The sequence below is a fragment of the Sorex fumeus genome, unplaced genomic scaffold (genome assembly GCF_029834395.1).
Source record: "Sorex fumeus unplaced genomic scaffold, SorFum_2.1 ptg000157l, whole genome shotgun sequence".
NCBI classification, from domain to species: Eukaryota; Metazoa; Chordata; class Mammalia; order Eulipotyphla; family Soricidae; genus Sorex; species Sorex fumeus.
In genome coordinates, this window is record NW_026606214.1 from 719111 (window position 1) to 746679 (window position 27569).

The window sequence follows — 27569 nt, forward strand, 5'->3', positions numbered from 1 at the left end:
ATTATGGGGAATCATATCTGCCATGGAGGCAGAGGGAGGGTGGGAAAGAGGGGGTATACCGGGATATTGGTGGCGGGGAATGTGCACTGGTGGAGGGATGGGTGTTTGATCATTGTGTGATTGTGACCCAAACATGGAAGCTTATAACTATCTCACGGTGATTTAATAAAATTAAAAAAATAAATTTTCTTGTGAAATAAAAAAAAAAAGAAATTGATGGGTGAATATTCTTCTCATCTTCTAAGATTCCAGAAGCCGTTCAATATTGGAGTGGGTGCTCCCCCAGTGTGTGCCAGCATGGTTTTTGTTTAATGTGCAAAGTGTAAACTGTAGAACCAGCGGAAGGGCTGAGCAGAGCTCTCTCCCGAGCACAAGCTGCCTGGTCCGTCTCACATGAGAGGCCTTTCCCCAAAGAACAGAGAAGGCGGATGGTAGAACTACACTTAATAGTTAATATTATTTTGCCCTATTCATACATTTGTTCTTTTCTCATAGATAAATAAAGTGTTTATTTTAAAAATCAATTCTAATACAGTACTCTGGCTTCATCCTGTGTTTATGAATTAATTTGCAGATAATATATCTGCCTTGAATCTAAATTCCTTAAAGCTTTTTTTCCTTGGAAAATAGGTCTGTGTGAGCATCTGTGTAGAGGAGGCTAGAGTGCTGCTAATCTTTCAAGGATGTAGGCTGAAAAATTTTTTTTCTGGGGGCTAGAGCAATAGTACAGTGGTTAGGATGTTTGCCTTGCAGATGGCCGACCCAGGTTTGATTCCCAGCATACCGTATGGTCCCCTGAGCACCACCAGGAGTAAAACGCCAGGAGTAATCCCTGTGCATCACCAGGTGTAACGCAAAAAGAAAAAAAAAATACTTTTTCTGGAAAAGCCAGAGAAAAATGAACTGTAGACTTGTAGGCTATACCTTCTTAACTACTCTAGTCTGCTGTGACTGCATCTTGAAAACAATCAGACAAGAAAGCAACAGAGATGGGCCTTGTTCCAGAAAAACTGCTTACCAGGTGCTGGAGAGATGGCACGTGGATGAGGGCTTGCCTTGTATGTACGCGACGCGGGTGCGATCCCCGGCACCTCAGATGGGCCCCTGAGCTCACCAAGTGCTCCCTGAACACAGGGCCAGGAGTAAGCTCTGAGCCCACCAGGTATGGCCCCAAACCAACTCTACTCCCAAGAACACAAGGCTTGGCGAGACTCCCCCAGCGGCTGACTCTTTTCTTGAGTATTCTAACAGTTACCAAAAACATTTATCAAAGATGAAGGATGACTTCATCGTAAAAGATCTGAGGGCTGGAGTGTTAGCACAGTGGGTAGGGCATTTGCCTTGCACGTGGCTGACCCAGGTTCGATTCCCAGAATCCCATATGGTCCCCTGAGCACCACCAGAATTTGTGAGTGCAGAGCCAGGAGTAACCCCTGGGCATAGCCAGGTGTGACCCAAAAAGAAAAAAAAAAAACCTGATATCCATGGTATTAGGAGCATGCACTTGAGTCATTTCAGTTCAAATCAAATTAAATCTACCAAATTGTGGGTCAATGCTAAAGCACTATAAAAGGTACTGGGCATTAATAATCCAAGACCTATTACAGCACATATATCTGGTAACTACATAATATGAATACAACCAGTCTCTCAAGTAATTTAGCTCCCATAATTTAACTTCCTTTAAAATGATTTCTTTTAACTTTTAGCATACACTCTACTAATTCAAGCTTTGGGTTATCTGTTTAGAGGTTGCTTTGGGATGCTTAATACCTATTTCTTTTTATTATTTTATTATCCTTAATATGAATATTATATATAATATAAACATTATTTAGATTATTCCTATATTATTAATATAGTTTCTACTGATTATTAAATATACTAAAAATATACTAACTCAAGCTTTGGGTTTTCCTGATAAGAAGAGATTTCTTTGTGGTGCTTAGTACTAAAATAGGTTCTTCAAACTGTATTATTTGATTAGCATTAACATAAATATTGTTTACTAAATTTTACTAATATGTAATAATTATTAAATAAATGATTAGATAATTGTATGATTAAAAACAACTATTTAGATTATCTTTCATAATAGCATTTTTACTAATGCATTTTAATAACAGAATTAGTTTTTATTGATTATTAAATACTCTATATTAGAGTTTAAATCACACTTCACACCTCCCTTTAAAATCCCAACATCAGGCCCGTATACTTCTTTGCAAAAAAGAATGAAGACATACACTGAATCTCCTTCTTCTTCTCCCTCCCGTTGATCATCGATTTGCTCGAGCGGGCCCAGTAACGTCTCCATTGGAGACTTTGTTGTTACTGTGTCTGGCATATCGAATACGTCACGGGAGCTTGCCAGGCTCTGCTGGGTGGGCAAGATACTCTCCGTAGCTTGCCGGGCTCTCCGAGAGGGGTGGAGGAATCAAACTCGGGTCGGCCATGTTGGCTGCATGCAAGGCAAACGCCCTACCCTGTGCTATTGCTCCAGTAAAATACAGAAAATCGTTTTTTAAGTTTGTGTCTCCATGAGTGTTCTTTCTCCCTGAATCTGGCTCTAAGCGGTTCTGAAGTAGAACTGGAAGACTCCCAAGATACAAAGCCATGTAATATGGGACATATAGAATAATACTAAACACTGGAGGGAAAAACTATGCTCACTTCCAGTATACTCAAGTCACTTCTAGCATACTAAATTTTGATCAAGTTTATTAATATATTACTATCTAGGATCAGATTGACTTAAATTTCTCATTGACATTACACTAAAATATATAAACTATTTTCATAGTAGTAGGGTTTGACTATATTCAAGTGGGAAAATCTTTAAATGAAAAGAGTTACTCCATGCCAGGGTTGATTAAGTCAAAGTTGTAAGTAAAAGAAAACACTTCTTCCTAAAGCGGGCTGCAAAATCAAAATGCTGTGTGAAACTGTGACTGTTCACCCACCACCATATTGACAGATGTCTTATGTTGGCAACAGCATCAACTTGGCGGCACATCCTACACAAACAGATCTGATATGTATAAGGCTTTTTTCTGAAGAGAAAAATGACTAAGAAAATAAACAGGCACAACTTCTTTTGATGGGTCAAATCTAAACCATGAAGTCAATAAAGTGGCAAAAAGGTAATTAGTCTAACAGTGTTATTGGCTTTGGGGAGAAAAAACTTCATAAACAATAGAAAGAGAGCCAGCCAACTTATTTCTAGTCCTTTCTAAATTGGTTTTTTTGGTATTGCTTTTTAAGGTCTGTGTTATTTCTGAGCATTTTCATATTGATATACCTCAAAGCTCTCTTTAACGTGTGTATTATACATCTGACCGTGAAAATCAATTGTTCTGCTTGGTGCCACTCCTAGTGGTTTTCTTCAAGCTCCGAGAACCACAGGGTGCATGCACTCCAACCTTCAAAACCATTTCCTCAGCTCCCCAAATCAAAATTCTTGGTTTTGGCCTATACCTGGCAGTGCTCAGGGGTCAATCCTGGCAGGCTTGGGGGACCATATGGGATGCTTCAGATTGAACCTGAGTCAGCTGTGTGCAAGGCAAGTACCTATCCACAGTATTCTCTCTCTGGCTCCCAGTTGTATTAGAAGACTCCTGCTTTCACATAAGACCAATAGGAAAAATTACTACTTCACACTGTTTGGGAAGTATTTAGGCATTATTCTCCCATGCTCAAATTCAGCGTGAAACATGTCAGTCTGTTGAAGCCCTTGCAGTCACTAGACTGTTAGCAGCTCTGAAGTCAATGAAAGAAACCTTTGAGGCTCTCAGAGCACAGACAGAATGAGGGCAGAAGGAAGTCCCTCTCTGGAGACACTTTTAGTTTCATAATACTTCTCAGTGTAAAAAATTACTTGGGGAGGCAATCTGGGCCAGTAAAGATGTGATAATAAGCAAAATAAATGGTGTCTTGTTCTTCAGAACTTCCTAGTTCTTTCTCATGGGAGTGTGTGTGTGTGTGTGTGTGGGGGGGGGGGGTTCTGGGCCACACCTGATTGTGCTCAGTGCGTCCTCCAAGCTCTATGCGCAGGGAACAGTCCTGGTAGGCCTGGGGGTTGGGGGTCTTTACAGAGTCCCGGGGACTGAGCTGGGTCAGCCAAGAGCAAGGCAAGGGGTTATTCACTGGACTACCTCTGTCCAGCCTGTAAACATTCCTAGATCTTATTTAAGCTAGACAACTCCAAACTAAAGTAAATCACTAAGATTGAAAGACGAAAGACGTATACCAAAGAAAGAAACCTAAACTGTTCTACAATTTCAAAACTCCTGGAAAAAAAAAATCCATAAACAAAAACATAGGGCAATAAATAAAGTTTTCCAAGAGAACTGAAGTTCCAATTTGTGGTTCTGTTTCTGGGACACTCCCAAGGGTGCTTGGGAGCTATTCGACCTTGCTGGGGGCTGCTCCACATCGTGCTCTGGGGACAAGGCCGTGCGGGGCATCAGACCCAGATTTTCGGCACAGAAAGTATGTACTACACCTAGTGGGATCTCTCTCCAGCCCCTGACACTTTGTTTTAGAAGAGCATAATGAAGACAGTCCACATATCTGAAAATAGTATTAAAAATTATTTTCTCAATTGCTGCTGACAACCTTTACAATGCGGTTACCACACTGAGTCTTGAGTCTCCAAGAAGAAAATTCTTTAAGGAATTAAAAGCCAGTAGAATATTGGAAGAGACCACATTCTAACAATAAAGTCAAATTCAGATTGAAATACAGAATAGAATACTACTTAAAAACCTTTTTGTTTCCATCACCAATAATGGCAAATAGTTTTGATTGTTCTCAAGAAGAGTCTTTTTCATGACCAGATGAAAGGAAACAGGCAGGGACAGATAATAAGCACCTGAAAGCACTGTTATCACTGCCTGTCCTCTGTGGCCCAAAAGAGATCTCAAGGGTCAAGAACAATTCTTTCCATCAGATTTGGTACTTACAAAGACTCTATGAATATAATAATCTTTGCTCACTTCGAGGATGATCTAGTAGTATGTTATTCTGGTTTCTTCTCATCACATCTACTTTTCTCCTTCACAACTTCTACACCCACACAAGCGAGGCAGCAAAGTTAAGCCACAGAAAATGTCGGCTGTGTTCTTAGGAACTTTACTAGATCAGCATCATGTTTTTTCCTTACGATAACAAAATTCCCGAGAGGAAGGCAGGTCATTGGAGGAGAGAGAGAAAAGTGAGTGCATGTGTTTTGGATACTCAGAAGGCACAGAGAAATATTAGCAAGATGATTTTTATAAATAAAGGTTAAAAACAATCTTAGTGTTTGTTATTTTTAATTGGGACAAACATAACATCAATAAATTATGGCCATAAATCACGTACCACAGATAAGACAGTAAGCTATAGAACTAGAGTAGAAAAATCATCTTGCTTTAATAGCATTTATTAGGTATGTTTCTTAAGCAAATTATAAATGGCAGCTTTATTTTAAAAAGTTGAGAAAAAATGATTAAATGATATTTTAGAATAGAACGAAAATGTGCTTCAAACGGTAGGAGAGATCCAGGATTCAAAACTATGACAAGTGCCAAATCAGAAGACAATTCTTTTGTGAGAATCTAGACATTGCATTAAGAAATCTGGGATTATTTAGAACAATGATCAGTAAGACCCAATTAGAAACAATTAAGCCATAGCAAACAGAAATGAATTACCTCGTCTTCGCCCATAACTCCTTGCTGCATGTAAACAAAGGACAAATTGTAAAAAGTCAGAACTAAAAATAAGCCCACATATACAAAATATTTATGATATAAAAAGTTATGTGGGCATTTGGGTATTAGAGCTACTTTAAAAGCCAAGACATCACCATGTAACATTTGCAAGTTTAACCATTATATTTTCTGCACTATACGAAACTAAAATTAGTGGAAAATATAAAATTTATTCTCACTCTTGTTAAAAGTCATGAGTACCCATTTTTCTCTGTCCAGTTACAGGAATGACACTTTAAACAGCATCCCAAATAATCTCACATGGATAGGAAAAAACTGAATAAAGTATTTTCCTACTGAGGGTTTATCATACAGAACTGAAACTATTATATTTTTATTTAATTCATGCTATAAGCCCAACAATGAAAAAATACTAGAAGACACAGAAAAGTGAAAACATAATCAATAAAGCTAATATTTTGAAGTCTCTATAGCATAGAGTAGGAAAAAAAATCACTCTTTTAAAAAACTTGATTAGTATATAACATACTATAATAATAATAATTTTTACTTATGTATTCATCTCCATCTCTGGGGCAAAAGAAATTCAGGTACAATGTTTTAGAATATTATAAATAACAGCAAATATTTAAAATATTGTTTAAGATAGAATACAAACATACTTATACAAATATAAATAAAAGGGGATTTACATTAGTATTTTTAGCAGTTCATATATTCATCACAGAGAAAACATTGCATTTCTTTTCATAATAACAGTGTAATAAAACCTAAATCTTATTTTCCAATAATTCCCTCCCCCAGTTAAGGTATTGAATGAGTATTTTTTGCCTTAAAACCAATACAAAAATCGAAATAATCAAATTCCAAAATGACTAAAAGAGTTCAATTCATGTTCATGGATACATTAGACCTACAAAAGCTTTAAAATTAAATAAATCCAAGTATGTATTAAAAGACATGAGAACTGTAAAGCATGTAATTTAAAGATCAAAAAATATTTCATATCACTAAGTATATTTATCATAGAAGTTTTATAAAATATATTTTAAATTTACACTATCTTTAATATGAAAATGTGCTATAAGGTAAAAATATAAGCTTTGTTCCCCATAATAAAAAGGGGACTCATTTATACTCAAAACATAAGCCAATAAATATGACCTACCTCTTTTATATAAAATAATTTGATTTGTCTTGCTGCCATTTTACTGTACTAATTATAAATAATTTACTGCAGATTTCACCATAACCTCCAGTTTACTGAAAGTCCAACTTTTTTTACCTGTCTTGTATATTAGCTTATGTAGCTTACTTATAAGTATATTAGAGGTTATACACAGTTGACCTAATTGATCTAGGTCTTGGTTCAGGGTTAACATAGCAGTGGAAGTGGAATTTAGAATTCTGTTATTGAGACTTACAAAGGTCTTAAAAAGATCGAAAACAATTCTTAAGGAAAGTCAGTTGGCGGAAAATCAGGCCAACAACAGAAATTTAATAGGGCTACCAAGAGCAGACTGTAGAAGAGTGAATTCCTTAAGCTTGAAACTTGTATCCCCACCAGCACGTCACTGCCAAGTTTCGGGAATTGGGCCTCATGTTTCACTCTAGTCATGGTCTAACATATATACTGCATCAGTTTGTTTGGGGGCATCCTGTTTATGCATATAGAGGAACTGAATACATAGGAGACAATGGAAATGATTCTCATTAGGTGCTTTACAGTCAAATTATGAACTATGAAGAGATCATAAAGTGGCACATAATTCTTGACCTGAGGATACTAATGACATCATAACCACTTTATGTTTTTAGCTTTTCTATTTTTAGCAGTGATGAGATGGTGGCAACATATACAAATGTTTATAGAATCTTTGGTTTTGTCTCATCCCTGGGCTTAACCACAGTAATTTAGGAAATTTCTCCATTTATTTCCATCATACCTGAGGAATTTTAGGATCCTGTGGAGTTATTACATTTATTTTTTGGTCAATTCTCAACTTCTAAGTCTCTACACAATACCAAAAATAGAACAGACTGCAGAAACTAAACATTTCATATTCCCTGTAATGACTATAGTCACACAATGCAACTGACATTCTATAAAATGGTGTGTTATCATTTTTATTATAATTTTCATGCAAACTTGTGGAGTATTTCCCATTATAATCTGAATCAGCATTGCCAGAAAGCAAAAATTAAAAAAAAAAAATCACTAAATGACTCCTCTTTGTATTTTTAAAAAGACATCTTTAAATACTATGTCCCTCCAAATTTAGTTAAGTATGACTGACATAAAAGAGAATGATTTATTTCATAACAACTAGAGAATTACATTTCAGGAACATGCATTTTATCAAGCATTAAAAATGCATATTTCAACATGAGTCAGAAAGTGGATACTTCAAGTACATATACTAATTTTGCTAAGATATACAAATATGCATGTATATGTAGCCATACAAATTATACTTTATCCTTTTTAAATGAAGGTAATAAAATGGTTGTAAGGAAAGTCTGATCACTGTACAAGTGATTCTAGAATTAAGTCATGGGTTACCAATAATCTCTTAGCCCAGATTCACAAAAAAGAAAGATGAAGATTCTATAATTCTCTCTGAACTGTCCCTTATAATTACAGTTGTTTTTACTCAATTACTGAAGCTGGTATGAGAGGTAAATAAACATACAGGAGGAGATACAAATATCTAAACGTTCAAGTTCTCTTTGTGTGAAACTGTTCTTTATTTTTTCTCTATACCTCCTATGGTGGCATTCCTTTCTAACATTCAAAATAAATGTATTTTCTATTCTATTTTGTGAGCAGAAAAAAATCTTGTTGTCTACATAACTTTCTATTTTTGTGATAATATATAACATGTGTGTGTATAGATGTACGTATTTATTTTGGGGCCATACCCTGTGGTGCTCAGGGGACCATATACAGTGCTGGGTATCAAACCTGAGTAGGCCACATGCCAGAGAAGCACCCTGACCCCTGTACTACCTTTCCAGCCCTGATAGCAGAATTTTCTTAATTAAAATAAACCATAATTTATATCATCCACCCCCAAAATACTGTAATTCTTTATTACTGCAATTATTTTTCAGTTACTCTGAGAAAATTTACATTTCATACTTGTTTGTTAATGCTATTCCCCCAAACTTTTCTGCTCTTCTCCCCTTTTGGAAAATCTTACATACTTAGAGAGTGCAATCTACTTTCCTTGGGAGAGGGGTCAGGGGAATATAACAATCAAAGTAGAAACAAATAATTGATTGACAAGTCATTTTATATTGTATTCCTTGCTACTATGGAACACAGTATTTTTTCTTTTGTATTGTTTTTCAGTATTAAAAAATAAAAGGTTTAGGAACATAAACATTTCAAAGTTAGATAATCCATTAATTCCTACAAAACATGACTTTCTTCAAGTTCTTCTGGATATTAATTTTGTATTCTTGTCCAGACTCCACCAGTTGGTTCTACTGGATTTCTACTTAGATTGAGAAACTTTGGTCTGTTTGTTCAGAAATTAAGAACCAATTTCAGTAGGTTTTTCTCACTGCTCTCTTTAATAACTTTAATGGTTAGAAAAACCATTCAAATTCTTCTTATTAAAAATACTTCAGCACCATTCAAATATGCCCCATTTTCTAATACTGCTTTCTCTTAACTAATCATCCCAAATAAGCAAAATATCTTGCCCCACCTCTGGATCAAATTGTCTCTACTGACCAAAACATATTTTTTGATATTCTGTTTTAATTATCTTTTTTCTCCTCCAGATCCTTGACAGAAAGTCTATAATTTCCCAAACAGCTTACTGTATTAAGCATGTACAGTTGACTTAAAGTTGTAGACTATCAAGGAAAACAGTAGATGTGTCCAGAAATAAAGCCCTTGCCTGAAATAAAACATTCTTTTTGCCCATGATGTGATGAAACAAACCTAGCTACTAGACTTTAAGGGTTTTGGGCGACCAACAAGATCCATTAGTTTAACACTATTTGGTGTAACCACAAGTGTAAGCAGTAAAAACATTGTGGTTACTACGTTTTTTGTTACATACAACTCACATTTATAGTGATTACAATATATTTCTCAATCACCCCAGTTACTAAGGATTTAGCAATAAGAATACATTTGAATGATCTAACAAATTGAGGATATTCCCTCAGACAGTGTTTAAGAGAATATGTGAAGTTCATACAAAGTCAAAGTTCTCAACTGAATGGCTCTTTTTAGAGGTTAAAACAAATGGAAAGACCATTGTTTACACAAGGAATAATATAAAAATAATTTAATAATGCCATAATAATTATACAACTTATTATCATCTTAGACCTTTCATTACTTATAAAAGGGTCAAAAAACCAAAAACTTGTGAATTTTTATAATGTCAATTTCAAAAAATTTTAGCCATAGAGGGTTCAAAGCAACAGCTACTCAAATTATTTTATTATTCCACAACAGGAAAAAGTTTTAATGATGAAGACTTGCAATGCAATGCAATGACCTAGCACCTTTCCAGTCCAAGTTCATGTACGCTACAACTGAATTCAGAAATGTGGTACCACTGAACTGCTTTATCGAGGGACTAGACTTGGCCCCTCAACCCATCAGGAAGCTCAATCTATAAACTCACCACAGAAATTGCGTCAAGGCAAAGCATCTTTCTACCTAGCAAGGCACAACACCTTTCTACCACCTAACAAGACAAGTCAATGCAGCGCGTTAGGAACCTCCTCCCCAGCTAGAAAGGGGAGGATTTGGAGCACAAGAGCTTGAGCTTGTGCAGTAGGACCCAACCCGTCCTGGAGGGGAGCTTCATCCCTCCCAGGGCGAGAGAACTGCCAGGTCAGCAGGATGCTTTTGGATCCCATGAGAGCTGGAAACCCCAGGCACCACGACCTTCTTCCAGTCAGCCCGCCTGTGCTCAGGCACGGCTCCCCTCCCCCACCCCTGCACAGCCCCTGCCCCCAAATAAACTGCGCCTGGGAGAAAGTTCTGGCATCTGTGGTGTGGAGGAACCTGTGTGGCCCCACTCTCTGCACCTTGAAAGATCTAGCTCTAAGCATAACCTGTGCTGGGGGACCCAACACCAGGAATCAATTTCTCCATCTCTGCCTTTAAGTTTTCCTGAGTTTTTCTCAGTTGGGACTCCTGCAAATATGACAATTCCCTGGGTGGCTGGGACCTTTATTCCCAACTGTCATGGAGTCTTGATAACAGTTCACACAGTCTATCGCTTTACACTGATTTTTCAGCCTTTGTCCCTCAATTCCATTGCCAAGTTACCCTAACAAGGTTGTAGTTTAGATACAAAGAAAAGTCCATAGAATTGTTTCTATGTGTGTGGCCAGAAAATGGAGCCCAGGGCCTCATCCACCTCAGGCCTTGCACTCTACACCCGAGCCCCATTCCTGTCCACAAGCTCCACAGCTGACAGGAAACGCTTTCTCCGTTAGTGCCTCTTCCTACACAGGTCCCAGCTCACCTGGCCTTGGGTTTAAAAACGCATTTGTGGAGACGACTTCAATCCTCATGTCTACTCTAACACTCTGGCAGGCAAAGTACTGCCACTCTGAATACAAGGTATGTACAAAAGAAAGAAAGGAAGTTGATATGAGCAACATATTTACAGAATGGCCAGTAGTAGCTGAACAAACACAGAGTCTTATAGGGGGTATGGTGCCACCAGCAGGTCAATCTGTACCTGTGAGGGGAGTGCATCAGCAGCCTGATGGTGCCTTCAGACTTCCAGATACCCCAGAATTGCTGCTGTGCCTTTGGCCAGACACCAAAAACTTGGGGCAAAGTTTACCAAGAAAGTAAACGGCCAAAAATTAGGATGTGGGAGACACACCCACAAACCACCTCCGGCTCAGCTATATAATTGGAGGCATGGCCTCTCTGCTTCCTGATCAAACTGCTTAATGCCCATGACCCCAGAGACTCAGAAATAAATCTCGAAATCCAGTGGCTTTTGGCAGAAATGCGTCTGGTCCCTTGCAGTAGGTTATTGGCGCTGCGCCAACCCAGGTGGGAATAGGTTTCGTGCCTTGGCCTGTTCCCCCTGGTGGCCCTGTGGCTGCCATCCTCCAGAGGCCATTGGACAGCCAGGTTTGGGCCCACAGTGACAAGACATGTTGGGCCTCATGGGATGGGGGTGGAGCCGGTACTTTCCTCCCCACCCCAATGAGACCCCCAAGTCATTGCCCATGAATGGCCTCTCTGGCTCCTCAGGCTGCTTAACGGCCATTTTCCAAGAGACTCAGAAACAAATCTTGGAACCCAGTGGCTTTTTGCAGAAATGCGTCCAGACCCCGCAGTAGGTTACTGTCACCGGGCCACCCCAGGGGGGGAAGGTTGTTGTCCCTCTGCTGCTTCCCCTAGGTGGCTGGGTGGCCATCATCCTCCAGAGGCAACTGGACAGTCAGGTTTGGGCCCACAGTGACAAGACACGCAAGGCCTCATGGGATGGGGATGGAGCCGACCTTTCCTTCCTACCCCAATGAGACCCCGAGTCGCCGCCCCCAAAAGGGCTCTCTGGCTCCTGATCAAGCTGCTTAATGGCCATGATCCCAGAGACTCAGGAGCAAATCTTGGAACCCAGCAGGTTTTGGCAGAAGTTCCTTCAGATTTAAGTGTTAAAATTTCAGAATTTCAAAGTTGCGCAGCCACTACTGCAGCCACGCGACATCATATGTTGTCCATAACCAGCAATAGAAAACAAATTGTCTACTGCTGCCTTTTCAGCAGATCTGAGTGTTGAGATAAAATCTCAAATAATAATGGTGGGTCTGGTGTCAAAATATTGAATGTGATCAAAGTAGAGAGAGAGTAATGTGGAAATCATCTGCCCCACAGGTAGGGGGAGGGTGTGGGATGGGGGTATACTATGGTTGTTGGGGGTGGAGAATGGGCACTGGTGAAGGTACGGGTGTTTCATTGTATGACCGAGACTTAGACCCGAAAGCTTTGTAACTACTCTCATGGTGATTCAATAAATAAAATGATAAAAAATGAAAAAAAAGTAAGGTGGAGTTCATGCCCAATTCAATCAGCTAATCAGTTGGCTGAATAAATAGCAGTACTCCTACATTAGAAAAAAAACACAGTTTTTACTAAGCAGTAAGCTCAATGGACTTAAAAAAATCTTACTTGATTCTCGTAACAGGGATTGTTTCTTTTCCATTTCAGAGAGGAAACTAAAGCTCAGAGAAGTAACTGAAATAAGATCACAACATGAGCTGGAGAGCCAATATTAAGACCTGACTGTCTCCACTGCCCAGGGTCACTGCACTAGACCAGACTGTCGCAAAGGCACACACTTTAGTGACTGCCCCGCCAGCCAGAATACTAATTTGGCTTTCTGGAGGGAGGGAGGTCTGCAGAACTGGGGACACACCCAGTGGTGCTCAGGGGCTGCTCCTGGCTCAGCTGTGCTCAGGGGATGATATATGCAGTGGCAGGGACCAGACCAGGGTCTGCCACAGTCAAGGCAAGTGCTTTCAGCCTGGACTTTGGCTCCAGCACCCTCAGCCTGCTTTCTGCACAGGAATCACAAATTTATTTTTATACTTATGGAAAAGGCTTAGCATAATAAGCATTCAATTACCTTATTTATACAAATTAATTATAAACATAAATAATTTTTGAATATAACTTACCATTTAACATCAACAGATTGTCAGTTCCGGGATGTGGATAGCTCAATCGACCTTCAAGCAGAAAGAAAAAAGAAAAATTTAAGATTAAGGAGTCATTTGAAAAGTAAAAAAGAAAAAGAAAAAAACAGTTTAAGGAAGGAATTATAGGGCACAGTATGAACTGTAGCACTGTAGCACTGTCCTCCCGGGGTTCATGCATTTGCTCGGGTGGGCACCAGTAACGTCTCCACTGTGAGACTTGTTGTTACTGTGTTTCGCATATTGAATATGGCACGGGGAGCTTGCCAGGCTTTGCTGTGCGGGTGGGATACTCTCAGTAGCTTGCTCGGCTCTTCGAGAGGGATGGAGGAATCAAACCCGGGTCAGCTGTGTGCAAGGCAAACGCCCTACCCGCTGTGCTATTGAACTGAAGCTAATATTTCATTAAAAATATATGAACTAAAATCACTTTTGAAAATTAAAAAAAAATAAAAATTAACATCTTTAATTTCTAGATCTTTAGAGCACAATGTTCATTTGGAAGCAATGCCCAGATAAAACCTCTTGGTGTTTTGAAACATCGTAGATATCCCAGTCTTTCAAACTACATAGGATGAAGAAATATTTTCAGTATTCTCAAAGTTGTTGACAGTTTTTATATATCTTTTTAAAAAATAAAACAAGGCAAATAACATTTAAAAGTAGCAAATACTCTTCACAGTCTTCCATTTTTATTTCATGGCTTTTTGAGAGTTTATTTAATGATTAAAACAGTTTAATCGACAAATATTACTTGAAATATAACTAATTCAAAGTTTGTCACTGCCACTGTCCTCCCATTGTTCATCAATTTTGCTCAAGTGGTCCCAGTAACATCTCCATTTTGAGAATTCTTGTTACTGTGTTTGGCATATATAATACATCACGGGTAGCTTGCCAGGCTTTGCTGTGCGGGCGGGATGCTCTCGGTCACTTGCAGGGCTCTCCGAGAGGGGCAGAGGAATCGAACACGGCTCAGTCAGGCTGGCTGTGTGCAAGGCAAACACCCTACCGCTGTGCTATCACTCCAATTCAAAGATTATAGTAAGTATAACATACAAATTTTGTTTTGGGGCTACACCTGGCAATGCCCAGGGGTTACTCCTGGCTCTATACTCAGGAACCACTCCTGGTGCTTGGGGGACCATATGGGATGGCGGTATAGGGGTCAGGTGGGGACTGATCCCAGATGAGCCGATGCAAGGCAAGCACCCAAGCTGCTACATTATTATTTCAGTCTATTATAATACCACGATGGATAAAAATATTACAGCTTGAGAGTCTAGAAGCAGTAGAACAGCAGTGGTATTTCCTTTGAATCACTTTCCACTGAAGTCTATGCTCACAGTAGGGCAACAGTATTACAGACTGCTATGAAAAAGGAGAAAATGTTTTCAACATACTGTGATTGAGCCGCCATGTTTACTTTACTTTGCAACACTTGTATGAGTAAACGATAACAACCATAATATTTTTAGCCCATTAAAATAAAGAATTTCCCTTAAAGGCTTGAATCTCTAATAGTCTATTAGAAAGGTTCATTAAAATCCATTAAAATCAACTGTCAAGCAGTAAGTCTATATTTTGAACTTTCAGCACAGTCCCTTGCTTTGTATACTATATAACTTTATATACTTGTATAACTTTGTATACTATATAACTTTACCATCTAGCAAGTATGCTACATCTAAAGGCCTTATTATAATCTAATGTCTCATGAAGGACAAATAAACCTGTTGTTTTTGTTGTAATGTGATGAAGCTATTGAATCTGATTATCAATGCAATGGTGAGTGACAAAGAAAATTCAATTTTGATATAAAACACACATATGTGTATGTCTCTATTAGATTCATATGCCCCCTGGTTCTCCACACTTCATCTAAGTTTCAGTTTAATAAAAATATTATTTTCAGACTCAACTTAAATGTCATAATTCTTTTAAAGAACAATGTATCCTCTCATGTTCCCAAGTTTCATGTAATATGGCATTAGTTAATGAAATGACCTCTTGAAACTTTTATATTCTAAAAATATACAAGTTTAATGTTGTGATACCTAGAATGTAATTAGAATACATCTGAAAGGAACAAGATACTAAAATCATAGGAAGCAGTTTTTTAGACAGTTGGAAGCATTACTCTGTTCAAGTGTCATAGCTTATTTTGAAAATTAGAACAACTTAAAGCAATGAAAACATGACTCTTATTTCTAAATTGAAATCAAAATTCCTTCAAAGGGGACAGATCTCTGTCACTGTTCAGTCTAACAAGGTCATTGAATCCTACACTCTGTCAGATTACAGGATGCTGATAATAGAAGCATGGCATAATCTGTGTTATGAGATGTGAACAAATTTTCAATGAAATATGCCAAGGTTGAAGTTATGTACAGTAAAAGTTCTATAGATACACACAGGAATACTAAACCAAGCACTCAAGCTCTATAGACACACATAGGAATAGTTAACCAAGCGCTCGTCTCTATAGTCACACTGAGGAATACTTAACCAAGCACTCAGCTCTATAGACACACACAGGAATACTTAACCAAGCGCTCAGCCATATAGTCACGCAGAGGAATATTTAATCAAGCACTCTGGGATTCAGGCAAGGCCCCCAAGAAAAGTAAACTGAGCGAATTCTTAAGTCTAGTTTCACTTCAAAGACATTCAACTTTCAATTGCCAAGTCATTATCCTCTAATAGGTTCATTATTTATCCTGAAGCACAATCAATCAGATATTTTCATTGCCAATAGTCTTTTGAGTTCCTAATGGTGAAGATAAATGCTTTTAAAAAACAAATAACACTATCAAAAGAGACACACCTATTTGCAAGTGGGTACGTATGTATTTTGTATGTTATATCAAGTTTATATGGTTAGGTACAAGCACAAGTTTGAATATTCAAAAATACAATTCTCTATAGAGGCAAATCTTCAAAAACCACTAATATTCTAAAATGAAAACAAATACGGACTTGTCAAACTTCTCAATCACAGTTAAACTATTCACACACATTTTATTTTGGTTTAGGGCCACACCTGGTGGTGTTCAGGGGTTCCTCCTGGATCTGTGCTCAGGGATCATTCCTGGTGGGGTTCAGGGACCTTACGGGGTGCCGGAGATCTAACACAGGTTAGTTTGCAAGACAAGCACTTTACCTGCTGACCTCTCTCTCTCTGGCCCTTACTTACACATCTTTCTAAGTTAACCTTTGCAGTTATATTTTACGTAGGATAGTATTAAAAACTAACTTAACATGCTATAAACTTAAAGAAGTAACTTAAGAAGCATGCTATATAAAGAGCATGCTCTATCTCTTCTGCTGTATTTCCTTTAAATGCTGAAGCCTTGATGCCCAATCCTTGGATTTAACTTTTCATGTTGCTTCCTTGGTGGATATTATCTAACACTGGAACTTCAGTCCTCTCCAGCAGATGTGTCTCATGTACACTCTGACTTAACTCTTCATCTCTCCCTAGTAATATGTACCACTGACTGCCATCTGGATGCTCATTCCAAAATGTTAGCTTAATTTTACTCCTCACAAAACGCACTAAAGGTAAAAGGTAAAGGCCCTCCCGTTGATCGTCGATTTGCTCGAGCGGGCCCAGTAACGTCTCCATTGGAGACTTTGTTGTTACTGTGTCTGGCATATCGAATACTCTCGGTAGCTTGCCGGGCTCTCCGAGGGGGGCGGAGGAATCGAACTCGGGTCGGCCATGTTGGCCGCTTGTAAGGCGAACGCCCTACCGCTGTGCTATCGCTCCAGCCCTACACAAAACGCACTATGTGTAAAAATTTATCAACAAATCCTGGCGACTTGAACATCCACTCTCCTCTTACCCGACTCCTTCACCCACTTCCTGACCCAACCTCTCCACTAACTTCATAGTCTGTTACACTAACCCATTCCCACCAGAGTCCAGTTGCCAGTTAGCACCTTTTAGGATTCTTATAAAAACTACTGGAGTCAAAACCCTTCCAAACACAATAAATATTTAACCCCTCATCCTCTATGATTCAAACCATTGTTATTCTTTAGCATGCTAGCCATTTTCCATTTCGGAATCTGCACACTTGCTTCTTTTGGCATGAAAAGAGTTTGCCCAGATGTGTCCAAAGTTTGCACTTCTCACTTCAAATTTTTAAGAGATGTCATGATAAAACAACCACCTTGTAACATCAGAGAATCGTTTTATCCCCTTGACATTGGTATTTTTTCACGGCACTGGTAGTTTTGGTCTCTACCCTTCACTGAATAATGAAGGCTCCATTTGTTAGTGACTGAGTGAAATACCCCATTCTGTTAGATTTGCCATAGGACAATCAAAGGCTCACAACTGAAATGTGTTTGTATGAGGGGAAGGACACCCTTGGAAATAATGGTGAAGAAGGCTAGGAAGTCTTTTACCAGTTCATTCTAAATCCACTTAAGTGGGAGGGTGAAAGTGGGGGAAAGAAACGCCTTGCTCTTTGAAAGACAACTTTTCCTCCACGAGTGATTCTGGATGCACACGATGCCCCACAAAGAATTATCTGGGCGCTGGAGGGCAGGGTACTTCACTTGCACGTGGCAGACCCAGGTTCAATGCCTGACCCGACACCCCATATAGCGCCCAGAGCCCCACCAGGGGAGATCCCTGAGCCAGGAGTAAGCCCTGACAACCTCCAGGTGTGGTCCTAAAACCAAACTTTTTCTTTCTTTTTCAGGGGCCACCCTGGCAATGCTTGGCTCAGTGTCACAGACCTGGCAGTTTGGTGGTTGGGGTCCAACAAGGCTATGCCCTGTCACGCCCAGGGAGTTACACCGCATGTGGCAGGCGGCAAAATCAAGGCCTTTCACAAAATGGCACAGGCTTTCTCATGCGAACTGTTTCTATGGTCCTTCCAAGATGCTCGTTAAAGCCCCACTATTCAATTAATGACTCAATCAATCTTCAACAGTGATGGAAAAAAAAGACTGAAGAATGATGCCACTTATTCTCCCCACTGCCTCTTGATAGAAAAAAAATAAAGCAACAGACTAAAATCATAAGGAATTTGCATCAGGATTAAAATTAGGCCAATCCAAGGCTAGAGAGTATGAGAGCGAGACAGAGTCACAAACTAAAGAGCTGTGAAGTTCTACTCCTAAGAGCACTGACGCTCAGGCACTGCTGATATGGCAGAGAGTCAGCCCAACACAAAACGAATCTCTAGTACCTCTTTGCTGCAAGAACTAAGTAAGTATTACATACACATAAATTCTTAAAATGGACTTGGCATAAGTTTTCAATAGATGACAAATATAATGCTGTATATCAAACACATGTATGCTTAAATTAAATATTAAACACACACATCAACAACCTTGAGTAAAAAGATCTAATAATACTTCTTTCTTATGTACTCTGAATAAAACATCTCTCCCGTTAGTTTAAGAAACCGAAATCTTTATCAAAGTCTGTATTTCACATTGACTTCCAAACATACTCATGAAAAGGAAAAACGGTTTCTAGGAATTCTGGTAAAATCCACTTAGAAAGTGGTTATTACCAACCTGGCACAATTTCAACCTCTGCTCAGATCCAAGGGGCAGGCCAGTCACTCCTGACCTCACTCCTGAAACACAGTGCAAGCCTCACCACAGCCTCTGAATGAGATCATATAGACGCAGAAAAGACGCTTAGAGCCACACTTTCAGAGCTCACCAGAGCAACTGAATTTTTTCTTACCTTACATCTAATAAAAACCATCAAGCAACTTTAGCTTCTAAGGAAGCTAATCAAGTCAACTCACACTTAAACAAGATCCCATCGTCAACTCATTCACTTAATAACTACAACTATTTAAACTTCACCCTGTCAATACTAGAAAATATACAAAGAAATGCCAAAGGACAAAGAACATCACAAAACGTGTGCTAAGCAGCACTGCACTGTAGCACTGTCGTCCTGTTGTTCATCAATTTGCTCGAGCGGGCACCAGTAACATCTCTATTGTGAGACTTGTTACTGTTTTGGGCATATTGAATACGCCACGGGGAGCTTGCCAGGCTATGCCGTGTGGGCAAAATACTCTCAGTAGCTTGCCAGGCTCTCTGAGAGGGGCGGAGGGATCAAATCTGGGTTGGCCGCATGCAAGGCAAACGCCCTACCCTCTGTGCTATTGCTCCAACCCCGTGTTAAGTAAAATATAATTAAAAAGAAAGACTACAATGACTACAAGAAAATGACTGTAAGTCATTAATCATCTGGTAAGATAATGTATTTTCACGGGGCCAGAGCTATGGTACAGCAGGTAGGTTTGATCCCTGGCATCCCAAATAGTCCCCTGAACCCCACTGGGAGTGAACCATGACCACAAGCCAGGAGTGAGCCCTGAGTACCACTGGGCGTGACCCACAAAACAAAACAACAACAGCAAAAAACTCAATCCATCATCACATTTTACTGTAATAAAACTGGCAACAATTATTTAGGGTTAAAATAATATGTAACTAGTGTTTTAAATTCAAGTTAAACTACTGAACTTAAAACTTAAGTTCCCAAAATTTAACCTCCATTTAAAGGAAGGTATAGTAAGGTAAGCACAGTCAAGCAGAGACATAAACCATGCGGAAAGGAAGTGAAAATCAGGACATGAATTCCACAAAAAAAGAGGATTCCCTGGATTACAGAAGCCCCCCAGAGTATATTTATAGAGGGCTACCAAAAAGTCCATTGAGAAGAACTTATTTTTAGATGCCTGAGGAAGTTTCAGAGTTCTACTGATTAATTAGTTTCACTTAGAAAAGTGAAGGCAACAAAAAGAGACAATGATTGATTCCAGAAGAAAGTTAAATGAATCAACAGAATACTATGACAGAGCAAGGAAAGGATTGGGAGATGGAGAGTAGTCAGGTCAAAGTAGAATCAATATGTAACAGTGAAATATTAACAAATGCAGAAGCACAAAGTGTCATTAGTTATACAATAGTTAAATAAAAATCAGCAACAAAGTTTAAAGCAGTGAGAAGAAACAGAATCAGAAGTAGAGAAGAATGAGGGAGAAAAATTATAGAAGCCTTATGGCACTGATTTTGTAAAAGCTTTTACAAAATTTTAAGTTTTTAAAAAGTTAAACCAGGGTGGAGGACAGTTAAAGACTTAAATACTGCAAATATTTTTACACAGAAAAATAAGACTAGACAATTTACAAATCAACAAATCAACTGTGATTATATTAGTTTTTGATTTTCCAAATATCGGCCATTTTCCAAATATCTCTCAAATAAATGCACACATTTTGAATAAGGAAACAAGTATTTCAAAAAGGACAAGGTCCCATCTCCCCTCAATCATATGATCATCTAATCTTTGATAAAGGTGCAAGTAATGTGAAGTGGAGTAAGGAAAGCCTCTTTAACAAATTGTGCTGGCATCACTGGACGGCTACATGCAAAAAAATGGGCTCAGAACTCTGCCTAATACCGTGTACAAAAGTAAGATCAAAATGGATTAAAGACCTCAACATCAGACCAGAAACCATAAGGTACATTGAAGACAAAGTTGGCAAAACCCTCCATGACATTGAAGCTAATGGTATCTTCAAAGATGCCACGCCACTGTCTGAGCAAGTGAAAACAGAGATAGATAAATGGGACTATCTTAAACTAAGAAGCTTCTGCACCTCCAAAGAAAGTGACCAAAATACAAAGACAGTCTACAGAATGGGAAAGGATATTCGCCGAATACACACCTGACAAGGGGTTGATATCCAGGATATACAAAATACTGGTTAAACTCCACAAGAAGAAAACATCCAACCCCATCCAAAAATGGGGCAATGAAATGAACAGAAACTTTCTCAAAGAAGAAATCCGAATGGCAAAAAAGCACATGAGAAAATGCTCTACATCATTAATCATCAGGGAGATGCAGATCAAAACCACAATGAGATACCATCTCACACCTCAGAGACTGGCCCACATTCAAAAGAACAAAAGCAACCGATGCTGGCGTGGATGTGGCGAGAAAGGGACACTCCTTCACTGTTGGTGGGAATGTCCACTGGTTCAGCCCTTCTGGAAAACAGTATGGACGATTCTCAAAAAATTAGAAATTGAGCTCCCATTTGACCCAGCAATACCACTCCTGGGAATATATCCCAGAGAGGCAAAAATGTATAGTCGAGGTGACATCTGCACTTGTTTGTTCATTGCAGCACTCTTTACAATAGCCAGAAACTGAAAGAAACCTGAATACCCAAGAACAGATGACTGGTTAAAGAAACTTTGGTACATCTACACAATGGAGTACTATGTAGCTCTTAGAAAAGATGAAGTCATGAAATTTACATACAAGTGGTTGGTACAACATGGAAAGTATCATGCTAAGCGAAATGAGTCAGAAAGAGAGGGATAGACATAGAAAGATTGCATTCATCTGGGGGATATAAAGTAACAAAATATGAGATTAATACCCAAGAATAGCTGAGATCAGCACCAGGAGGATTACTCCATAGCTTAGTGGCCAGTCGGGCATTCTAGAGGAAAGGGCAGCTCAGATAGAGAAGGGAACACCAAATAAAGGGTGTTTGGAGGATCCTCTCAGGAGGGGAGATGCATGTCGAAAGTGGACTATGGACTGAACATGTTTGCCACTCAATGCCTCTTTTGCAGACCACAACACCCAAAAGGAGAGAGAAAACACAGGGGATTGCCCTGCCACAGAGGCGGGGGGGGGGGGGTGTGGATGGGGGGATGGGGGTGGAGGGGATATTATCCATGGTGGTGGAAAATGGGCACTGGTGGAGGGATGGGTATCTGATCATTGTATAATCAAACCCAAGCACAGAAGATTGTAAATCTACAACTGTACCTCATGGTGTTTCACTAATAAAAAAAAAAATTTAAAAAAAATCAAATAAATAATATCAAATAATCAAAGTAAAAAAAAAAGGACAAGGTCCTATATTCTGAAGGGAAGTAAGTCATTTGAGACCTTCAGATACTCTTCAAATGGTATAAGCAGTTAAGCACAGGCATAATTACTATTCCAAGTACTTATCACTGCAGGTTCTAAGCCCATACTTAAAAGCTTTAAAAAAGATGCTTGCTGGTGAACAGACTTTTTAAAACGCACAAATAACCTGCAGAAGAGTGATTAAAATTTTCTTATTTTTATCTGATGAGTTTCAGCATATAAAAAAAGAAACTGTAGCTTGAATCTGATAGAATCACTTAGCTAAGTATTCAAACTTGCTTAGAATAACTGTACAGGTTTAATACCTGTTTCTAATGAAGAAAAATAAATAAAACTTAAAATATCTACTCATAGCATATTTCAAGTAACTTTTCTAAACAACATTTCTACGACAAAAATTACATTTTTGTAATGAGTTTTCCCTGCAGAATTCACACAACTAGTGACTAAAGGTAAGTTTTGTAAACCGGACTTTCCTCGGATGAACAGGCTATAATTCAACCACAGCGGTCATCTCTTAAAACGTCCACATGTATTTAATACATATGGCTTCGCTATGAATTTTTTTTGTTTGGGGGCCACACCCAGAGTGTTCAGGGTTTCCGCCTGGCTCTGCACTCAGAGATTACTCCTCGCAGGGCTCTGGGGACCAGAAGGGTGGGGGGGTTGTCAGGGATTAAACCCAGGTTGGCCACGTGCAAGACAAGCACCCTAACTGCTACCCTATCTGCTACCTTTGGACCCTGTAACTGTCAGTGTTTTTAAGTTGATGGTTTCTTCCCATCAGAGATTTGTTTCCCAAAGGAACACAGGGAGAAGAATGTGTATGCTTTACTTATTCTTTCTTAAAATAAATGAAACCATTTTATTTAAAAACTAAACTAATACACAGTAGTCCCTTTGCAATTATCCTTCTTTGAATGTTCCCATTCTAATGTTCCCATCTCTCTCCTCTCTCTCTTTCTTTCTTTCTTTCTTTCTTTCTTTCTTTCTTTCTTTCTTTCTTTCTTTTTCTTTCTTTCTTTCTTTCTTTCTTTCTTTCTTTCTTTCTTTCTTTCATTCACCCCTCCCCCCTCTCTCTACATATATAGGCATTTGTGAAAAGTTTGACTTCAGTAATAGGGCTAGGCAAATACGAACTCCTGAACTAGGCATCCTTCTTTATCACAGAGATATCTGCAGCGGGTGTAGTTCTTGCCTTGCACACAGCCCACACAGCCAGCGCCAGTTGGAATCTCTGGCACCACACATGGTCCCCAGAGCACAGCCAGGAGTGATCCCAGGGCAGAGCCAGGCTGGAGCCCAAACACCAACATGGGAGCTAGTAAGAAAGAAGGGGGAAGCCGCAGAGCCTGTCCGAACTTCAGTGCAGACAGGAGGGTCCTTCTGTCCATACACTAAAGGCAATTCTGAGTCAGGCTGCTGATCTGCCACTCACTTTCCTTGGATTCTAGAGGGATCTGCCTGCCTGACCTTCTTTCTCATGGCATCAGCTCTCACCTCCTGAGGTTTCTATTTTCCTCTAGGAGGACGCAACTTGAGTTGAGTTTCTCCCTTTCCTCTCTAAGAAAGTCGAGGAGCAGACCCTTTGCCAGTGGAACTGAGGTAACCAGAAGGATGTCACGAAATGGCAGTGGGAGACCTCTGAAAGGTCACACAAGATACTGGTCTTTCTGTGTCAGGCTTTCTTCTGTGTCACCATTCTCTTGGACCGCTAGCAACGGTCTAGAGTGCAGTAAAGTCATGGCCAAGTCTCCGTGTGATGAAGCGCACGCCCTGGCAGCAGCCGCAGTAGCCCCTGTGTGCCATCACGGGTCAGGACGAGGCCGACCTGAGTGGGGCCCGTCTCATGGCCACCTTCACTGCCCTCTCATGCGACCCTCAGCTAAACTGCTCTGAAATTTCAACTCACAGAAATTGTGAGGCAATGCTGGTTGTTGTCCCAACTTGCTAAATCTGAAGGTTAATTGTTATGTAATCTTTCGCCATGCAAGTTTGGAGTATTTTCTAGAAACTTTTATTACTAGCATAAAGGGAAGCAGACATTCTTCTTAAAGTCTCACCCTACTGCACCCTTCTCCTTTTCCATTATATTCCATGAGGAGACAAAGCAAATGGCTGATTTAAAACAAGTAAGACTAAAATAGCATTTATTTGATTGGACTAAAAATATGGACTGAAAATTTGATTTTGTTTTTTCGAAGAGACTATTCTGGTGTATGAGGAGAGAATTTTCTGAAAGGGATGAGACTGGAGATGCCACTGAGGAGGAACCACCACCCTGAGGGTCAGGACTGTCAAAGATGAGGAAACAAAGGCAGACAAACAAAAGAAATGCTTTTTTTCGATTTGTTACATCCTTGCCTTACACAAGGCTGAACTCAAAGAAGAGATGGAATAATCAGAATTTGGGAAGAAGGAAGATGAGAGTCTTGCGATGACAAAGACGGAAAAAAAACTACACAGCAAATCTTGGCCAACCAGATCATTTAAATAAATAATCAAAGGCAGCATGTGTAAATACCGTCTAGTTTCTTCTCTGCAGAGGTCTGAAATACTGTTTTCTTCCCTTTTAATTTCCATTCTGTAGCATATAAAATATTAAATATAAAATAACGTGGCCTATGCAATATTTCAATGAGAATCAATTCTATTACCAGGACTCCTAATGGCTGTGAGTGGGAATGGTTTACCCCTTCCCAAAGTCAAGGACATCCTCTTAAGGAAATTCTGAATTTACATAAACTTTGTTTTCTATTGTTAAGTTCCTCAGCTGGCCTCAGCCCAGCAGGTAGGTGCTTGCCTTGCATGTGGCCAACCTGGGTTCAATCCTCGCATCCCATTCAGTCCTCCCCCGAGTCCCGCCAGGTGTGATCCCTGACCTCAGAGCACTGCCGGGTATGGCTCCCAAACTCAGAACAAAACAAAATTTCCCCAGCTTTCTGCTGCATCTATTTTCTTTTTCAAAGTCCTCTTCCTGATTTCCTCTTCATGGTTTATTATCATGCATGCTGGAACAAATGATAACCAAAATAATAGTGTCGCACAGAATATTTTCTCTCAACATCTTCAAGATCCTCCTGAAGAAGATTTAGAGAAACATCAACGGAAAACGTTGCATTATCCACTGGTAATAGTTAACAATGACTATCTTGTACTAGACTTTCCAAGAGTTTTATTTTTAGATAAGCCAAGAAAATAAACACAAGTCAATTCTTCGTAAACATAAGCTGCTGGCTTTTAATCTAAAAAAATGGATCCAAGACAAATGCCATTAGAACTGTCAGCACTAGCAGTGACGAGAACACTCAAAACACTCAGCTGAATTCTGGTTAGAGGCAAACAATCCCTCCTGGCCCCCACACAAAGCCAAACTGTCTTGTCAGTTTGGGAGAAGCACCACTATCATACTTCAGCAACAATCACTATTGATTTCCCTGAGTGTCTCAAGCTCCTTCAAAATAAAGGACTTAGACAAGAAACCCCTTCACAAGCCAAATCCAAAACACAACAAAAATGCTGAGACTTCTGATCAGTATTGTCTACCCCTGGCCACCACCTGAGTGCCAATACTAAATTCTAGAGTTCACAGAATAAACCTTGAGAGGAAATTCTTTCTTGGCGTTAGGAATTAAACACCAAGGCTTGCGAGGTAACCCATGACTCTGATTCTGTGAGGGATTCTGAGTCAGAACCAACTAGTTAATCTACTCTTGAATTCTCAACACCCAGAAACCATGTGAGGTAATAAATGTTTGTTGTTATTTCAAGCTGCTGAGTTTGGGGATACTATGCAGCAATAGGCAAGTAATTATCCCCATAAACTCAAGTTCAATATAAAACATTAGTCTGTTAAGGGCAATTCCTCAGATACCTTTAATAATAAGTAAAACTGATACTATCTGTGGGTTGGTTTTTTTTCTTTCTAATGTGCCCCAAATTTATGAAAAGCTTTCTCCACCTCAGAGAAGCTACTGTAAAATACCCTTGTCTGTCAAAACCCTGATGTACGACAAAAGGAAAAAAAATGTAACGGGAATGCAGTTTAGGGCAGGCTGGAGCGATAGCATAGCGGGCAGGGCGTTTGCCTTGCGTGAAGCCAGCCTGGCCGAGCCGGGTTCGATTCCTCCACCCCTCTCGGAGAGCCCGGCAAGCTACTGAGAGTATCTCGCCTGCACAGCAAAGCCTGGCAAGCTACCTGTGGCGTATTCAATATGCCAAACACAGTAACGACGAGTCTCACGATAGAGATGTTATTGGGCCCACTCGAGCAAATCGATGAACAACGGGAGGACAGAGACAGTGACAGTGGCAGTTTAGGACAATTCCAGGTTACTGCCTGCTGTGAATGTATGTCTCCCAAAGGAATTTAAAAATCCATTAGTACTGTATTTGCTAGAATTCTAGAAAATTGACGACCATACACTTTTGGATTCATTCTTTATTTTCTGGTGAATCATAGAGCATCTCTCTGACATGGCTTTATCTTACAAGGCGAGAAATGGGTTTTTCTGTTTCTGTCTTGCATTTTATCTGGATGCAGGGGGAAAGCATGCCCCTTCCCAGAAAGGTCCTCAGCACAGGTGCAGAACACCTGGCAAAGTAGGCACACTGCAGTACTCGCTTCTGAAGAGAAAGTTTTAAGCAAAGCAAGTTATGAGTGACACAAGAAATTACATTTTAAAAAGGCACCTACCCTTTAGAGGATCATGTTCTGCTCTCATAATATCAATAAGGGAATTTTCCAAAGAGTGCATATTCAAACTGTCATACATTCTACTTCGATCCTAGAAGAGAAGGGAAAAAGATTCAATATAATTGATGCACTTTTTTCCAAAAGCAATTATAAGTATCTCAATATTTTCACATAGAGCAGGGCACCTGATTAATATGTACTAATCAGTTTGCATGACCAAAACAGCAATAAGGATCTCATATCTTACAGTATCTCAAATTGGAGAACAATATATTTAATACATTTTTCTCCAAAATCACATATCAAAAGTAGTCTTATTTCACTGGAAGTATTAATGTAATACAATAAAAAAATCATTTCTATTTTAATTCTCAATTGGAAGGATAATAAAAAACATTTTTAGGGTTATTTTTGCTTTTGGGGTCACACCCAGAGATGCACAGGAGTTACTCCTGGCTCATGCACTCAGGAATCACTCCTGGCAGTGCTCAGGGGCCCATATGGGATG

At 39.4% G+C, this 27569-nt stretch overlaps 1 protein-coding gene across 1 annotated transcript in view; it reads right to left on the reverse strand.

Moving 5' to 3' along the window:
- CPEB2 (cytoplasmic polyadenylation element binding protein 2) overlaps positions 1-27569 on the reverse strand; it is a 74011-nt gene that overhangs the window by 31665 nt on the left and 14777 nt on the right. Inside the window, 3 exon segments of the mRNA XM_056107302.1 lie at positions 5697-5720; positions 13398-13448; positions 27062-27152. Of these exon segments, the coding sequence (XP_055963277.1) occupies positions 5697-5720; positions 13398-13448; positions 27062-27152 (166 nt within the window).